This window comes from Chrysochloris asiatica, unplaced genomic scaffold, assembly GCF_000296735.1.
Source record: "Chrysochloris asiatica unplaced genomic scaffold, ChrAsi1.0 scaffold00183, whole genome shotgun sequence".
In the NCBI taxonomy this organism is placed as follows: domain Eukaryota; kingdom Metazoa; phylum Chordata; class Mammalia; order Afrosoricida; family Chrysochloridae; genus Chrysochloris; species Chrysochloris asiatica.
The window spans coordinates 1,649,891-1,669,496 of record NW_006408701.1 but is presented as its reverse complement, the minus strand read 5'-3'; the positions used below and the strand labels follow the sequence as shown (position 1 = coordinate 1,669,496).

The 19,606-nt window shown below is 41.8% G+C and overlaps 1 protein-coding gene across 1 annotated transcript in view; it reads right to left on the bottom strand.

The window, feature by feature from the left end:
• KIAA1210 (KIAA1210 ortholog) overlaps positions 1–19,606 on the bottom strand; it is a 44,005-nt gene that overhangs the window by 7,117 nt on the left and 17,282 nt on the right. The window contains exons 4-6 of the mRNA XM_006872126.1: positions 9,029–9,205; positions 7,168–7,273; positions 1,528–5,316 (exon numbers count right to left, since the gene is read on the bottom strand). Of these exons, the coding sequence (XP_006872188.1) occupies positions 1,528–5,316; positions 7,168–7,273; positions 9,029–9,205 (4,072 nt within the window). The remainder of the gene's footprint in view (positions 1–1,527; positions 5,317–7,167; positions 7,274–9,028; positions 9,206–19,606) is intronic.

The window sequence follows — 19,606 nt, the reverse complement described above, 5'->3', positions numbered from 1 at the left end:
CATTTCTCTAGTCTCAAGGCAAACAAACAAACAAACAAACAAACAAACAAACAAACAAACAAACACATAGTTTTTCTTACTTCACAGTGCCTTATGCAAGTGTGTCTACATGGGTCTTTTTACAGGCAAACACAAGACTGAGCGATGGTGAGTGTGAAGATATGAGGATTGTGGAAGAGGCTAGTGCTTAAAAGGTCCCCAAGCTTGAGATTCTCAGCTATTACTGGTCAGTGAAGACGGTTGTACAAATAGAAATGTTTACACTGAATGTGGTGGAGTATACAGGGGGCAAAGTTATGAAAACATCTTAGACATAACCAAGCATGCTGAGGGAATGAGTCACTGGGCCCGGAGGCTCAAGACCATGAGCCCTGGGGACACCAAGATCAGCTGTCATAACATAGTCCACAAACACAATGTTCTCCGTCCTGCTTTGGTGAGTTGCAACTTGGGTCTTAAAAGCTCACGACTCGCCATCTATGGTGTAACTATTGGTCTCTCCATATCCAGAGGAATGAAGAGTGAAGAAAAATCAAAGTCGTTATTCCAATGTACTAATGGGCCACGTGAACATCGGTATCCATGACCCTAAGATCAGAAGAACTAGATGGTCCCTAACTACCACTACCAACTACTCTGAAAGGGATCATCATTAGAAGGTCCTGATAGAGTGGGAGAAAAGTGTGGAACACAACTCAAAATTATTAAAAAAAAAAAAAAAAAAAAGACCAGGCTTACTGGTCAGAAAGATTGGTGGACACCCCTCCCCCTACCCCCTGCCCCCTGAGACTATGGCATTTAGTCACCCTTCAGACCTGGAAATGAACTACCTCATGGCTCATTTTTCAGTGAAACAATAAGCCTGTAAAGGGGATCAATAGCACTAAGGAGGTATGCACACCTTAGAATAATCAAACATTTGAGATCAAAAGGGCAGCTTACTCAGGCACAAAGGTCAGAAGGGTTAGAAAAGAAGGAGAAATGGAAACAGGAAACAGAGGAGGAAGTGGGATAAGTGATGCTACATTGTGGCGATTGCAATGAAACAATATGTGTGTGAAACATTGAATGGAAAACTGATCTGCTCTGTAAACTTTCATCCAATTCACAAAAAGTTTAAAAAATAAAGAGAGAGTCTGAACACAATTGGCTTAAAAAAAAAATCCACATAGTGTTGGTGAAGGCAGAATACATATAAAAGTAGTTTGAGAGAACCATAAAGGTCCATCCAAATGTAAAGTGTTCAAGGGAGGTGAGAGGGAGGAAATGGGGGAGGTTCTACATTCTGCTGCATTCTACAGTGTGGATGGGTATCCAGAGGGAGATGCCCTTGGGAAAAATTAACCACTTCCAAATTTACTGATCTAGAATGGGGCACTACACTGCTTCAAAATCCATAAAACAGCCCGATTAAATTAACAATTTAGTAAACCAGGCTAGAGCAGACTTCCTCTCATCCAAGACTTTGATTTCTAGTTATTCCTTCCACTTGTTACCTACTTGCCTTTTGGGCAACTTAAGTCTCACCTGTGATCTTGTGAGTTGGCTGCTTCTTGCTTATATCGTCAGATTTGGGTCCCACCTGCTGCTTCTCTGCCAGATTAGATATTTTGGTGAGGTTCTCTGAGGTGCCCAAGTTCCCCTGTGAGGCATTTCTTTTAACTTGCTGCTTTCTCTCTATGGTTGATGAAGTTGGACCCAAGGGGCTTGTAGGAAGTTTGGTTAAATCACCTTGTTTCTCACTCTTGTGCTGTGAGGATGGGATTCTTCTCAGCTTCACTCCAAAAAGATTTTCAACATTGGGAGATGAGCCTGCATGCTTGGGATTCTCATCGTCTTTCTTAAGAACTTCTTTCTTAGGGGAAAGGACTCCAGGAGCAGGAGCAATGGTGGATTTCACGGGTTTGTTAGTAAAGGATGAGATGTACTTGAGGTCTTCGGAGCCTTGGCTGTATTTCTTGGTTTTGTTTGGAGAAATTGAGGCTCTTGGTAAGGAGCCGCTGCCAGGGTCACTCTCAGAAATGGTTCCCTCGGCAGTAGCACTCATGGAATGTGAATAAACCTTTCGTTTTTCTTCCGGATCTCCAAGAGCTTGGGCAGGGTGTTTGGGAGGCAGTTTCTTTTCAGGACTGCTCCGTTCAACAGGTACACTCACTGAGCCCATTGGGGAACTCTGTGGCGGGAATTCTGCGGCTTGGAAAGGACGTCTGGAAGGTGGCTGTTTGTGAGAGCTGGTCTTCTCTGGAGTATTCTCTGAGCCTGAGAAAACTTTGTGTTGGTCTTCAGGCTTCTTCTGCAAAGGAAACTTCGTAGGCATCACCTTCCCAGAAATGCCTGCCTCAATATCAGCTTTATCAGAACCTGAGCACACTTGGCGCTCAACTGGAGCCTGCACCATAGATTTGGAAGGATAATTTGGGGGTAGAGGATCCACACAAGGATACCCCTCAGCAGCTGGGCTCTCTGAACCTGAAAAGACTTGCTCTGCTATAAACTTCACATACGACTTGGAAGGACTCTTAGAAAGCGTTGATTTCTTAGGAGTGCCTCCTTCCACAACAGTATTCTCCAGACGTGAGGACATTTCCTGGACTTTAGACTTCGATAAACACTGGGCAGGATACCTGAGAGGCAGTGGCTTTCCAGAATTAGCCCCCTCAACAGCAGCACTCTCAAAACTTGAGGAAATTTGCTGGACTTTATGCCTCACAATGGACCGGGGTGGCTGCTTGGGAGCCAGCAGCTCCAGAGACACAGCCCTCTCACAATCGCTCTCTGGACCTGTAGATACTTGCTGCTCAATTTTAGGGTTCAGCCATGGCTGGGGATGGGATTTGGGAGCTATTGGCTCCACAGAATCGCTCCATTTTGAACCTGAGGCGATGTTTTGCTTGACTTTTGGTTTCATCTGGGTCTGAGAAGGATGTTTGGAAGGTGACAACTCCCTAGAAAAGCCTCCCTCAAAAGGAGTACTCTCTGAATCTGCAGAGGCTTCTTGCTCGAATTTAGGCTTCGCCCATGACTCGAAAGGGCGCTTGGGAAGGAGCGGCTCCACAGAACCTCTCCGTTCTGCAGAGGCACTCATTGAATCTAGGCTTATGATCCGTGGCTGGAATTCAGGCCTCATCGAGGGCTGGTAAGGGCTTCCAGGAGGCAGCAGCTCCTTAACAGGAGTGCTCCCTGAAAAGACTTTCTTGACTTTAGGATTTGTCAAGGACTTGGAAGGATATTTGGGGCGCACTGGCTCCATAGAAATGATCCTCTCAGCAGCAACACCCTCAGAACCTGAGAACACGTTTTCTTCAACATTAAGGTTCATCAAGGGCTGGGAAGTACGTTTGGAAGGCAGCTGCTCCACAGAAATGCTTCCGGTGCTTTCTGGAAATGAAGAGACTTGTTGCTTGGCTTTGGGGCCAACCCGTGGCTGTACAGTGCGTCTGGGAGGCAGCAGTTCCATAGAAACTTCGGTACTCTCTGCACTTGAGGAGACATCTTGTTCAACTACTGGTCTCACCAAAGGCTGGGCAGGACATCTGGTTGACAGTGCATGCCTAGGAATGTTTCCATCAGCAGTAGTGATTTCTGGACCAACGGAGATTTCTTGCTCAAGGACTGCTTTCACTACACGCTGAGAATGTCCAAGAGGCCTAGGCTCCATAAAAGGAATCCCCTCAACAGTAGTACTCTCTGGATCTGAGAAGGCTTCTTGCCCAACTTTAGGCTTTGTTGAATGCTTAGAAAGGACTCTGGAAGGCGGGGACTTCATAGGCATGTCCCAGTTAACATCAGTGCCCTCTGACCCTACAGAGACTTGTTGCTCAAAGGCAGGAGCCCATGGCTGGAAAGGGTATCTGGAAGACACTGGTTCCATAGAACCACTAAATTCTGTAGAAGTTGAATCTGAGGAGATTTGCTGCTGAACAACTGGCCTCTTGAAGGGCTGAGGAGAGTATTCAGGTGACTGCTGCTCCTCACGAGTGTCCTCTTGTTCGTCTTCAGGCTCTCCCCAGGTCTGGGAAGGGAGGCTGGGAGACAGGTCTTCCTCAGAACTGCTCCAATCCTCAGCACTATTGTACTTTTCAACATAACTATTGGATCCTGTGGAGACTTCTTCATTTTCGGGTTCTCCCCAAGCCTGGGGAGAGCATCTGGGAATCAGATGCCTCTCAGAAATGCTTGCTCCTTCAACAAAAAGTTTTGATTCTGGGAAGACGTCTTGCCCATCTTTAGGCTTTTCCAAGGACTGGGAAGAGTATCCAGTAGCCAGCTGCTCATCAGAACTGCTTCCCTCCTCTGAAGTATTCTCGGATTCTGAGAAGATTTCTTGTTCATCTTCAGGCTTTCCCAAGGCATGTAATGAGTGTCTGGGAGCCACCGGCTTGCCAGAACTGCTCAATTTCACAACTAAACTTTTCGGTTCTGAGGAGACTTCTTGTTCATCCTCAGGTTTCTTCAATGACTGGAAAGAATGTTCAGCAGCCAGCTGATCCTCAGAACCACTCTCCTCCTCTGAAGTACTCACTGTATCTGAGACTTGTGGACAATCTTCAGGCCTCTCCAAATCCTCGGGACTGCTTATGGGAGGCAGTCTCTCAGCAGCACCTGCTATAAAGGCCTGGAGCACATGTCTGGGAGACTTGTGTTTGATGAGACTTGGGGTATCCTTGGTTGACTCCCCTTTAAATTGGGCATTTTGTGAATCAAGGCTGGAAGCTGCTTTCCCTTCTGACTGGATATGAGAAGGATCCATACATGCCTGGTCCCTAGCTCTCACTGAGGGGAAGGCCTCTCCTCGGGTTGTAGAACCTTTCACTACAGATGAAAGAGAAGATCTGTCTTCTCTCTTCTTGGTCCCAGAAACCTTAACCATGGTCTCTGGCATGTCTTCAGCTATGGGTTGTGGTACTGGTATTTTTCTGGCTTCATCTGTGCTCCCACAGATCTTTCTTGTGCCCTTTTTAACTGAAAGCAACTCCTGAGGGGTAGCTGGGTCGGCTTGTGGAGTCGTGGATCGCTCCCTAACTTGCTTCTCCAATGGCAAGTGCCAGACAGGGGAATCCTTGGCAATCGTCTTAGTAGATGGGGGCTCAGATCTATCTTTTAGATCATGACTTCGGCTGGATTTTTTAAGGCTTCTTCCTCTGGGCCCACCCTCACCCCTTCTTGAAATACTATATCCTTTCCTGCCACGTTTTCTCCCAGGTGCTGTTGGTACTGGGTAGCCCTGACTCCCAGCAGTAGCAGTGCTTGAAGCCTGATCTGCTGTCTTTGTATCAGAAATCTCAGCTTTGTTGCTCTGTAGCTGGCTTGAGGGACCTGTACCAAATAGAAATAGGAGAAATATGCATGCTTTTGACTTCCTAAAATAAGAATACTCCACCCTGTCCCAATGAGTACCTATTTGCCATTGAATTCCCAATTCTGAAGAGGCAGCTATTCAGAAGATAGAGAACAATCTGATCACAATTAGCCTGCTGCAGTTGGAAACACTTAAATCAAAGGGACGACCAGTTTTATGAGCTGATTTCAGAGTTAGCTCCTTACCATTTTTTCAATAGTTCTATTTACCATTAGGTGTGCAACCCATCGGTGATTCCCTTTGAAGAAGTGGACTGATGCTTCAGTTCCAGAGGGAAGGAAATATTCTTACTTTGTAATTCACATTTATGTTTTAAAGTGAATACTTTTCTAAATGGCTTGAATTTTCAGGTCATATGTGTGCACGCGTTGCTTTATATATCTATTTTTTGATATATATTAACAAATAAATATATTGAAAGGTGCCAAAAGGAGCTCTGGTAGCGTAGTGGTTACGAATCGGGCTGCAAACCTTAAGGTCAGCGGTTCGAAACTACCAGCCGCTCCGCGGGAGAAAGATGAGGCTTTCTACTCCCGTAAGGATTTACACCCTCGGAAACCCTGTACAGGGTCGCTATGGGTCGGAACCGACTTGACGGCACTTAACAGCAACAACAAAAACAGGAATTACTTGGAAGGTGAGATGATGGCCCCTTTTCTTCTCTTTTGTATTAAAATAGCCCTATGTAGTAGTATTGTGCACACAAAGCTATTCTTATAGAGCCTTAGCAATTCCATCAGTCACAGGCTTCAGGTTAAACACAAGGCAACGATGATACAAACTGCTCCTCCTCTTCTCCAGTCTAGTTGGATTGCCAGGTAAGAGGATCCTTGGCTGCCTTTCCCCCTCACCATCTGCTGCATCCCTAGCTCCATCTAGTGGAGCATAGCCGGTTACACTCCACACCACTCTCCTTATATGGAAAACCCAAGTATCTGCCCCTATGGACACTAACTCAGTTTCACCCTCTGAGTGAAATAAGGCAAGTATTAAAAATAAATATGAAAACGATAAAAAGAAAGAGATCACTCATTTAATTTCTTCTTATTTTAACGTTTTGTTGTGTGTATTTGCACACACATTGTGTGTGTGTGACTGTTTTGTTCGTTTTCATGGGAAAATGGGATATCCTGTCTTTGAGCCATGTGTGAAATCCTTTGTGGAACTGGAATTTTGTTTTAGCAAGTAATGCTTGAAATCAGCATTCTATTAGCTGAAGCCAACATCTACATATGTGCACATACACAGATTTTCACTCTGGTGTTATTTGTTGCTTGAGAATTTGAAGGGTGTTGATTGCCAAGGACATCTGTCCGCAGCTGCTCATGTTGTTTTGCCCATGGCTATGGGAACTGGTCTCATTGTTAACATAAGACCTTTTCTCTTTACCAGAAGGGAAAGGTGACTTTAAAAAGGGGTAAGGAGCCATCTTTGTTGTTCTTGTCTGGTTCTGTTTATGATGGGGATCACTGAAGGGGACTCACTGCCTGCCCTCAGATAACTGCACTCACTGAGGAACTCGACACGTACAGTAGACTCAGAGGATAACACAAACCAGCAAACAAAACACCTCTATTATTGGAAATTCATTTCTATAAAATAGGAACCAGGTACAACATTTACCTAAGTCCTGAACAAGTGGCCATTGCATTTATTTGGCAGTTCAGGCAAAGAAACTGGGCTACCTTAGCATGCATCTTAAATGGAAAGTTCTCTAAGAACCAAGGCAACAGGGTCCTCTTCATATAGCTCACAATACATTTAAGCTCACAATACATATTTCTGAATGAAAGTTCTGATGTGCCAACCTGCTTTATTCCGCTTCTTTTGGTCAGTTTCTTTGGGTGGCTTTGTACTCTTCATTTCTTCAGAAGCCAGTGGTAGGCCTGGCTCCTCCTCCTGCTTTGATTTCACCTAAAACAGGGAGAGAAAGAGCTTGAATCAGACTGAAGTGTTGGTCTTCACCCACCTTTTCATGGTGGTTAAAGGTGTGTGTGTGGGGGAGGGGAATCAGGAAAAGCGTTCTTGACACCCAAATGACCATGCTGAGAACATCGATAGCATTAAAGATGGAAGTTATTTCCAACGGCTTCCACCCAGAGTGGACGGCACTTAACAACAACGACAATACGAGTTGGACTGACAACATAATCCAACCCACCACCCACCATTATACTGAACAAGGAGCGCTGGTGGCACTTTAGAATAAACACTGGATTACTAACCACAAGATCGTCAGTAGTTCAAACACACCAGCCTCTCTGGGGTAGAAAGATGAGGTTTTCTGCTCCCAAAATTTGCAGTCTCAAAAACACTAAGGAGCAGTTCCATTCTGTCCTATAGGGTTTCTATGAGCCAGAATCGACTTGATGGCAGTGGATTTAGTTTTGGCGGGGTTTTTTTTTTGTTGTTGTTGTTGTTTATTTGTTTTAAAACTATGATTCAGTATAGTCCTGAAGGAGCTATTGATTGAGCTGGGCAAGGTTCTTGGCCAGTTTGTTTCTATCATCTCTGTTTTCAGCTGTCACTTCTCTTTATGTCAGATCTCTGAGTCTGAGCTGTGACGATGCATCTAACATAAACAGCTGGTTTAAGTGTAGCTCCACTTCTTAGAAATTCATGTGGCAGGACTTTGTGACATCTGTTTGACATGGAGAATTATTTTTATTTTTTTTTTGGTGAAGAATGACAGCAAGGCATTCAACAATTTCTGCCTGGATAATTCAGTGACCTAGGTAATATTCTTCAAGTTCTGCTATCTTTCTTGACATCCTTTTCTGACTTGTTTCACCACCATCCATCCAAACTCAGTGCCCCTAAAGCGTCTCCCCTAAACTATGGAGTTGCTGCTGTCAATCTGATCTCATAGAAATAATTCTTTAAAAGAACACAATGATCTTCGAGGGGCTAACAGCCAAGTTATGAATGTTTGGAGTTGCTGGAAGCCTTGCCATTTGTCACTCAAGCATGTCATCTAATTAAAAGCTAAAATAATCTTGCTCTGGGCTAGGGGTGAAGTTTCTCTACAGTGGGTTGAGTGAATTCCCAGATGCAAAGTAAATAAGCAGTTTTGGGGGGGGGGGCGTTTAATCACTTGCTGCTTTCCTCAGTCACTTGTATATAAGTTCTAAATGGGTAGGTTAACTAGCTATAAACTTTCTCTCACTTTTCTGGGAGTGTCAAGCTCAGGACAGTCTCACAACTTGACTATCCCTCCCTATGATCTAGAAGCCCTGGTGTCACAACAGTTAGGCACTCAGCTGGTAACTGAAAGTTTGCTGGTTTGGACTCACCAGAGGTTCTGCAGGAGAAAGGCCTAACCGCCTGTTTCCATAAAGATTACAGCCTAGAAAACTCTATGGTGCAGTTCTCTGTCACATGGATTCACTCGGAGTTGAAAGAAATAACAACACCCAGGGTTGTTGTTGTTATTGTTGCTAAATGCCGTTGAGTTGAGTCCAACTCATAGCGCCCCCGTACAGGATTCCTGAGAAGCAGCTGGTGAGTTTGAACTGCTGACCTTGTGGTTTGCAGTGCAGTGCACATCCTACAGCACTACACCAGGAATCCAAGTAGAAGGTATGAGTCCCCAAAACTAATTGCCAAAGTTGAAACTCGCTTTGCATTACACAAACAATTGAAAATCGAGTTTATTCCTAAAGGACTTACAGTCGCTTTAAGGTTCATCTTGATCTTTTGTTTCCGGGGGTTTAAAGCCATCTTGTGCCGAGCAGCTGAAGAATCCAAACAGCCCTTAGAGGTGGCTGGGGTGCTGAAACCAATGGACAGCTGGCTGCTGGTCAAGGATGGTGAGCGAGTAAGTTCAGATGATGTCTCAGAGGAGCTCTGGAATAGGAGAGAAAAGCAATGAGTCAGTTCCAGATGCTGTCACTAGTTTCAAAAGCTGGGAAGTGCACAGGCTGAAGAATCCCTAAAGAAGAAAACTTCACGAACTACTTTCCCCCTTTCCCACTGCTCTACTGAAAAGGACAGTTTGAAGCACAAGGTCGGTGGTTCAAACCTACCAGCCCCTCTTTGGAAACCCTATACAAGGCCATTATGAGTCAGAACCGACTTGATGGCACTTAACAACAACAACGGGACCCTATGGGACAGAGTAAAGCTACTCCATAAGGTTTCTGAGGCTGTAAATCTTCAGGGAAGTCAACTGTCTCATATTTCTCCTGTGGAACAGTGGGTGAGTTTGACCTGCCAGCCTTTCGATTAGAAGCCTGATGCTTTAACCAGTGTGCCACCAGGGATCTTTCACGTTTCCCCTGTATGTTAGCTACTCTCTTGGTTCCAAGTATGCTATTTCATGACCTGTGACTCCAGTGTCTACACAGGTATGTCTAGTCAAGTTTTGGATGAAAAAACCCCTGAGGCTTAGAGAGGTGACATGCCTTTGCCAAGATCCAAAGTCAATTAGAGATAGAAATGGGACTCAAACTCAGGGTGCCAATGTACTTTTTACTGAACCGTGTGGCTTGTTGTTGGTGTTAGGTTGGAAGGCAAAGCTTTCAGGAACTTCACTTGCTGATTGATGTACATGAGAAGAAATTAGGTGCAAACATCCATTAATAATGAGAATGTGGAATGTACAAAGTTATGAATCTAGTAAAACTGAAAGTTGTAAAAAATGAAATGGAACACAAAGATCAATATCCTAGGCATTAGTAAGCTGAAATGAACCGGTACTGGCCATCTTGAATTGGACAATCATATAGTTAACTATGCCAGGAATGACAAATTGAAGAGGAATGATGTCACATTCATCATCAAAAAGAAGATTTAAAAATTTTTCTTGAAATAAAATACTTTCTGTGATAGGATACTACCCATATGTCTACGAGGAAGACCAGTTAATATCACTATTATTCAAATTTATGCTAAAGTTGGTGATGATGAAACTGAAGAATTCTCTCAACTTCTTTATCTGAAACGGACGTAACAAGCAATCAAGGTGCATTGATAATTACTGGAGATTGGAAGGCAAAAGTTGGAAACAAAGAGCAAGAATTGGTAGTTGGAAAACACGGCCTTGTTGACAGAAATTATGCTGGAGATCACATGACAGAATTTTGCAAGACCAATGACTTATTCATTGCAAATACCTTTTTAAACACCACAAAGGACAACTATACACATGGACCTCACCAGATGGAATAAACAGAAATCAAATTGACTACAAATGTCAGAAATGTCAGAATGAAATATTTTCTTACTTAGTAATTACTGTACAAATAAATGGGTTAAACTCTACATTCATAGACAGATTGGCAGTATAATCCCATCAAGCTAGATGATGACTACAAGACACATACTTAAGATCCAAAGACATAAATAGGTTGATACTGAAAGGATAGGATAAGGCATTCCAAACAAATACTAGCCAAATGAGAGCCGGAGGGGCTACACCAACATCAGCTAAAATAGATTTTAAGCCAAAAAATTGCTATACTATTAAGTATTAATGATTGTTAAGTGCTGTCAAGTCAGTTCCAACTCAGCAACCCTGTATAAGGTTTATGAGGAGCAGCTGGTGGGTTTGAACCACTGATCTTGCGGTCAGCAGTCCGCTGCTGATCCTACAGCACCACACCAGGACTCCGTGTTAATGATGGATAGTTTAAATATATAAACATACACTATATAAAGGACCCATCTATCAAAGATTATAAACATAAAAGAATTCCAACATATATGAAGCAAACACTGACAGAATTAAAGGGAGAAATAAGCCCTGGTAATGTTGTGGGTTACAAGTTGGGCTGCAACTGAAAGGTTAGCAGTTCAAATCTATCAGCCGCTTCATGGGAGAAAGGTTAGGTTTCTGTTTCTGTAAAGATTTACAGCCTCAGAAACCCTATACGGGGCTGTTATGAGTTGGTATGAACTCCGTGGCACAAAATCACCACCACCATAAGAAAAGCTAATGAATTCAATATACCACTTTCAAAAATGGATAGAACAAGATGCAAGAAAGGTGATCAAGAGGAAATAGAGGATTTGAACAATACTATAAACCAACTGGAGTCCTGGTGTGGTGTTGTGGGTTAATGCGCCAGACTGCAAAGCCATTTGAACTGCAAGGTCGGCGGTTCAAGCTCACCAGTCACTCCTTGGAAACCCTATGTAGGGTTGCTATGGGTTGGAACCGACTCAACGGCACTTAACAACAAGACCAACATAAACCAACTGGAGTCCTGGTGTGGTGCTGTAGAATAAAAACTGGTCTGCTAATCATGAGGTTGGTGGTTCAACCCACCAGCTGCTCCTCAGAAACCCTATACAGGGTTGCTATAAGTTGGAACCAACTTGATGGCACTTAACAACAACAACAACAATAAACCAACTAAGAAGCCCTGTTGGCACTGTGGAATATGCATTAGGCTATAATAAGGAGCTCTGGTAGCATAGTGGTTACGAATCTGGCTGCGAACCTTAAGGTCAGTGGTTCGAAACTACCAGCCGCTCCGTGGGAGAAAGATGAGGCTTTCTAATATATATATATATATATATGGAGCTCTGGTACTATACTGGTTATGAATCAGGCTGCGAACCGCAAGGTCAGCGGTTCGAAACTACCAGCTGTTCCGCGGGAGAAAGATGAGGCTTTCTGCTCCCATAAAGTTTTACAGCCTGGGAAACCCTGTACAGGGTCGCTATGGGTCAGAATCGACTTGACGGCACTTAACAACAACAACACACACACACATATATAGGGATTGCTATAAGTCAGCATTGACTCAATGGCAGTAGATATTTTTTTGTACAAATCAACTAAACCTAACACACATATATAACACAAAACCCAACAGTAGAATATATATCCCTTTTTAAGTTCACAGAGATCATTCTCCAGGATGGACCATGTCTTAGGAGATAGAATAAATCTCAATAAATTTTAAAATATTGAAATCATATGGAAATCTTCACTTGACAACAATGGAATGAAACTACAAATCAATGACAGAAAGTAACATGGGAAATTCACAAATATTAGAAATTAACTATGCACTCTTAAACAACCAGTATGTCAAAGAAGAAATCACAACAGAAGTTCAAAAATACTTTGAGACAAATTAAAACAAAAATACAACATACTAAAACTTATGGAATGCTGTAAAAGTAGTGCTAAAGGGGGAATTTAGATCTCAACGCAATAATATAACTTTGTTGTTGTTAAGTGCTGTGGAGTCAGTTCTGACTCATAGTGACCCTGTATAGAATTTCCAAGGAGCAGCTTGTGAGTTTGAACTACTGACCTTGTAGTTCAAACCAACCTTGTGGTCTGGTTTATCCTACAGTGCTACAATATAACTTAACACTTTAAAAGAGAAGAGCAAATTAAACAATAACCTAGCAGAAAAAAGGAAATAGTAAAAATTAGAGCGGAGATAACAAATTAAAGAATAGAAAAACAATGAAGTAAAAAGTTAGTTATTTGAAATTATTAATAAAATTGGCAAACCCCTTTGCTATATTAACCAAGGGAAAAAAGAGAGAAGACTCAAGTTACTAAAATCAGAAGTGAAAAAAGGGACAGAAATAAAAAGAATTATAAAAGAACACATGACAACGAATTAGGTAACCTAGATCAAAATGGAAAATTCCTTGAAATACCAAATTACTAAAACCGAAGGAAGAAATAGAAAATCTCAACCGACCTACAAAAAGTTAAGAGATGGAATTAGCTATCAAAAACCTCCTGTTGTTGGTGTTACATGACATGGAGTTGGTTCCAACTCATAGCAACCCTGTATAGGGTTTCTGAGGAGCAACTGGTGGGTTTGAACGGCCACTCTTGTGATTAGCAGTCCAGAAAAATCCAGAACCAAATTTCTTCACTGGTGAATTCTATCAAACATTTAAAGAAGAATTAACCACCAATGTTTCTCAAAATCTTCAACAAAATAGAAGAGGAGGGAACATTCCCTAGATCATTCTATAAGTCTACCATTATTCTGATAACATAGACAAAGAAATCGCAAGAAAACAAGAGACCAATATCCCCTCTGAATACAGATGCAAACATCTTAAGCAAAATATTAGCTAAATTAATCCTGCAACATGATGAAAGCATTATACAAGTGAACCAGGGGGTTTATCCACAAGGGTGATTCATCAAATAAACAACAACAACAAAAAAAAAACAATTAATAGAAGAAGAGAAACCTGAATGATCATCTCACTAAGTGTAGAAAAAGAATTTGATAAAATGCAACAAATTTTCATGATAAACAACACTAAAAAAAATTAGGAATATGAGTGCTATGAATTGAATTGTGTCCTCCCCAAATACTCTTATGTGTTATAAATCCTAGCCTCTATGTCTGTGGCTTGGGTCCTGGTGTGGTGCTACAGGATAATCACTGGACTTCAAATTGATAAGTCAGTGGTTCAAACCCACCAGCTGATCCTCGGAAACCCTCAACAAGGCTGCTGTGAGTCGAACCGATTCAATGGAACTTAACAATAACAATTCGTTGTCATGTTATTGGCATAGATTATCTTTGTTATATTAATGAGACAGTATTAGTATAGGATGTGTTTTAAATCAACTTCTTTTGAGATATAGAAGAGATTAAACAAACAAGTGAGAAGCAGAGATTACCAAGGAGCCAAGGAACAAGGACCATCCCCCCAAAACTGACAGACAAAGGCTTTCCCTAGAGCTTGTTGTTGTTGTTAGGTGCCATCGAGTTGGTACTAACTCATAGCGACCCTATGCACAACAGAACAAAACACTGTCTGGTTCTGGGCCAATCTCACAATCGGTGCTACACCTGAGCCTGTTGTGCTGCCACTTTACCAATCCAACTGTCTGGGGGTCCTCCTCTTTTTCTTTGACCCTCCACTTCACCAAATAATATATCCTTCTCCAGTGACTGGTCCCTCCTGAAAATATATCCAAAGTATGACAGATGAAGTCTGGCCATCCTGGTTTACAAGGAGCACTCTGGCTGTTCTTCCAACACGCATCTATTTGTTCTTTTTTTTAGTCCATGGCACTTTCAATATTTTCCTCCAACACCATAACTCAGATGCATCAATTTTTCTGTGGTCTTCCTTATTCACTGTCCAACTTTCACATGAAAATGAGGTTATTAAAAATATCATTGTTTGGGTAAGGTGCACCTTAGTCCTCAAACTGACATCTTTGCTCTTCCACACTTTAAAGAGGTCTTGTTCAGCAGATTTGCCCAATGCAATACGCCCTTTAATTTCTTGACTGCTGCTTCCATGAGTGTTGATGGTTTATCTGAGCAAAATGAAATCTTTGAGAAATTCAATCTTTTTCCATTTATATGGATGTTGTTTATCGGTCTAATAAATGTGGTGAGGATTTTTGTTTTCTTAACATGGAGGTACAACCCATGCCAAAGGCATGGACTTCATCAGTAAGTATTTTAAGTCCTCCTCGCTTTCAGTAAGCAAAGTTGTATCATCTACATATCACAGATTGTTAATGAGTCTTCCTCCAATCCTGATACTACATTTTTCTTCATATAATCCAGTTTCTTGGGTTATTTGCTCAGCATACAGGTCTAATAAATATGGTGAAAGAATACAACCCTGACATACACCTTTCCTAATTTTAAAACATTCAGTGTTCCCTTGTTCTATTTGAACAATTGTCTCTTGGTCTATGTACAGCTTCCTCATGAACACAATTAAGTGTTCTGGAATACTCGCACTTCGTTGTCCATAGCTTGTTATGATCCACACAATCGAAAGTCTTTGTGTAGCCAATAAACTACAGGTAAACTTATCTCTGGCATTCTCTGCTTTCAGACATCAGCAATGATATCCCTCATTCCATGTCCTCTTCTGAATCTGGATCGAACCTCTGGACATTCTCTGCCAATGTGTGGTTGCAGTCATTTTTGTATTATCTTTAGTAAAACTTTACTTGCATGGGATATCAATGATATTGTCCAATGATTTCCACAGTCCGTTAGCTCACCTCTCTTTGGAATGGGCACAAATACAGATCTCTTACAGTCAGTTGGCCAGGTCAACCAAAATTCCAGTCAGTTGGTCTTCCAAATTTCTTGACATAGATGAGTGAGCGCCTCCTGTGCCGCCTCACTTTCTTGAAAGATTTCAATATGTATTCCATCAATTCCCGATGCCTTGTTCTTTGCCAATGACTTCAATGAACCTTGGACTGCTTCCTTCAGGATTATTGGCTCTTGATTATATATGCTACCTCTTGATATGGTTGAACATCAACCATTTCTTTTTGGTACAGTGACTCTGGATTCCTTCCATCTTCTTGTGATGCTTTCTGCCTCATTCAGTATTTTGCCCATAAAAATCATTCAATACTGCAAGTCGAGGTTTGAATTTTTCTTCAGTTCCCTCAGCTTGAGAAATGCGGTGTGTTCTTCTCTTTTGGTTTTCTAACTCCAGGTCTTTGCACATTTCATTATAATATTTGACTGTCTTCTTGAGCTGACCTTGGAAATTTTCTGTTCAGCTACTTTACCTCCTCAGTTCTTCCATTTGTTTTAGCATCTTTATGCTGGAGAGCAAGTTTCAGAGTCTCTTCTGACATCCATTTTGGTCTTTTCCTTCTTTCTTGTCTTTTTAATGACCTTTTGATTTCTTCCTGTATGATATTCTTGATGTCATCCCATAACTCTTCTGGTCTTTACTGTCTAATGCATCATATATGTTCTTCAGATGATCCCTAAATTCAGGTGGGATGTATTCAAGGTTGTATTTTGACTCTTGTAGACTAATTTTCATTTTCTTCAGCTTCAGTTTGAATTTAAATATGAGCACTTGATGGTCTGTTCCACAGTCTGCCCCTGGCCTTGTTTTGGCTGATGATATGCAGCTTTTCCATTGTCTCTTTCCACAAATGTAGTCATTTTGATATCTGTGTATTCCATCTGGTGAGGTCCCTATGTCTTTTATGGTGTTTAAAAAGGTAATTGCAATGAAGAAGTAATTGTTCCTGCAAAATTCTATCATATGATCTCCAGCATAAGTTCTATCACCAAGGCCATATTTTCCAACTACTGACCCTTCATCTTTGTTTCCAACCTTTGCATTCCAATCACCAGTAATTATCAATGCATCTTAATTGCATATTTGATCAATTTCAGATAGAAAAAGTTGAAACCTAGAGCAGGTGCCCTGAATTCGGACTTCTCGCCTTCTAAACTATGAGGAAATGAATTTCCGTTAAAGTCATCCACTTTTGGTATTTCTGTTCTAGCAGTTCTAGATTAGTAAGACAAAAGGGAATTTCTCAACATGATAAGGGCATATATGAAAATCTCTCAACTAGCATCATATTGTTTTTAAGGTGCCATCAAGTTGGTTCCAATTCATAGTGAATCTATGTAGTGTTTCCCAGGAATGGCTGGTGGGTTTGAACTTCTGACCTGTGGTGCACAGTCCATTGCTGACCCTACTGCACTACACCAGACGTCTACTCTACTTTACTCTAAAAGCTCCTATCAAGTTTAACAACAATCAAATGAACCACACAGTAGTTTGAGAATGGGAATGTTAATATGGGCACACTTTACTAATTTGTCAACTGTTGATGCATGCTATTTTGTTGACAAACATTGACATATGAAAATGTAAATCACAATGCATATCAAAGCCAAGAATGGCAGCTCCTTTCTCAAAAGACTCCCTATTGTTGACCTAGAGCAGGAAAAAAAAAAGAGTACAAGAAGTGTTACCTCTGACATGTGGCCCCCTCAACCCATCTCTTTGAATGGGGCTCTCACCTTCCTCGGTGTCAAGACCCTGTGGGATGCAACCTTATTTTGAGGGCTCACAAGTGCCCTATAATCCACAGTGATTTCTTCATAGTCCTTAGAGAAACTGTCAGTTTGGATACGAGGTGGACTGAAGCTAGGTTGGCGAGGACGAAGTGATGAGATCTATCACCAGAAGAAGAGAAAAACGTTAAAATCAGTGTCGTTTCTCCAGGTAACTGGTTACTTAATGGTTGAAGGACTATAAACCCTGCCCCTACTCCAAAACCAAAAAATGATTTAAAAAAAAAAAAAACATGCTCAGGAAAGAATCTCCTACATTTTCTGTCTTTACTTCTAGAGCCTAACTCAGATCAAAGACCTTGGGTTACCTTGGGTTATCTTCTGGGTTGCTGCCCACTTTTTCTAATCCCCAAACAAAAACAGAAACTTCAATTTATAAATTGGCTAAAACCAGATTGCTGGTGTTATCTCCCTATTGGTGCTACCAAAATCCAAACATACTGATATCCAGTCAATTCTGACTTTTATCAACTCTAGGAGTGGTGCTGCAGGATGAGCACTAGATTAAAATGTCAGTTTGAACCGCAAGGTAGCAGTTCAAACCCACCAGCTGCTCCTCGGAAACCCTGTACAGGGTCGCTATGAGTCAGAGCCGATTCAATGGCACTTGACAACAACAACAACATAGGACAGAGTAGAACTGGCCCATAGGGTTTCTGAAGTTGTAAATCTTTACAAAAACAGACTGCCTCATCTTTCTCCTGCAGAACAGCTAGTGGATTCGAAACAGCAAACATTCAGTTAGCAGCCCAATACTTAATCTAATGCATTACCAGGGTTCCTTTATTGCTAACTATAGACCTTGTTACATTCTGACCCTTGTTTTGATTTTGACCCTGTTTTTCTGAGTCTGATTCTTATGGAGGTGAGTTTTGGGTTATGATCTGAGCTCCACATCCAAACTACAATCCAAGAATTGTCAGCATTGGATCTTGATTATATTGGTTGCCTATATTAATCCTGTCTAGGTTGATTTGTTGGAATTTTTAAAAAAAAAACCTAAAGAACTAATCTTGGTGTGGCTCTGTAGGATAAGTACTGGAATGCTAACCACAAAGACAATGATTCAAACCTACCAGCCATTCCTCAGAAACCCTATAAAGGGTTGCAATGAGTCGGAATCAACACAACAGTACTTTATAGTAACAACAAAGAACTAATCCTGGTTAGAACTGGTTTCCTAAAGGTATACATAAAATATTGAGTTTTCTTTGAGGTTCATCAGACTAACTTTGTGGATTCCAACTTGAAACTCATGGTACTCTTGACTTTCAGGCACAAGCCCCTGCTTTGGTCCTCTTGGTGTAGATCAGGATCCCTGATCTTATCTTTAACAAATACTGGCTAAGTATATACTATGTGTCATACTCCACTCCAGACACTGGACCTTCAACAATGAACCACACAAATGCCTTGCTGTCATGGAGTGGATGTGTTTGCTTCTGCCATAAGCTCTGTTCCTTCTCAGGACTGATGGCCTTCAGACTCTATAGCCCAAGAAAAAGGCCCACAATAGGGGCTTGCCAAAATTCTGCCCCTAGAGCTCTGGTAGCGTAGTGGTTATGAATTGGGCTGTGAACCACAAGGTCAGCAGTTCGAAACTACCAGCTGTTCCGCAGGAGAAAGATGAGGCGTTCTGATCCCATGAAGATTTACAGCCTCGGAAACCCTGAACAGGGTCGCTATGAGTCAGAACTGACTCCATGGCACACCACCACCACAACAGAGTACTCCTAAACAACATCTCCAATAATACCCCTTTGTTACTGCCAGGCCCTATGGGAGCTCTTTTGAAGAGACCAGAACAACCATCCCCAAGCATAGCTCTAATAGTAATAACTGCAGTAATGGCAGCTAACTCTTATGAAGGGCTTACTACATGTCAAGCAGAGAATGTGCTCCAAAGATCTATTTCACCTCAACTTCACAATTCTTGGAGGCCTTTGCTACTGTTGTCTCCATTTTCAGATGGATAAACAAAGTCTGAGATAAGACATGACCAGCCCTAAATCGCACAGTGGCACAGCAAGCATTTGAAGAGTCTGCCGAGCTTGATAGGCACTCCCAAGTCTCGGGGCTAGGAAGGCAGAGGTTTCATGTTCAGGTACAAGTTCATGAAGGCAACAACCAGAAGAGTTTCAGAGGGAGAGTCAGGCATGTGAGTAAGTTAGAAAAGCTGCTTTATAGTCTGTGTTTTAAATGACCAAATTCAGTTTGACTCAACAAGAGGAAGATGCTTATAATCTTCTATTGCATTTTCTCATCCAGAAATTCTATTCACCCTCAAATAAAGACAACATGAAACACTTGGAGATTAATCTAGAAATCCACATTCCTAAGTCTTTAGATTGGACATCAAGTAAAATTTTGACTTACTCTCATTATTTCTGTCAGAACTGTATTCCTAGATTTCCTCTCCCACAACCGCCCAGTT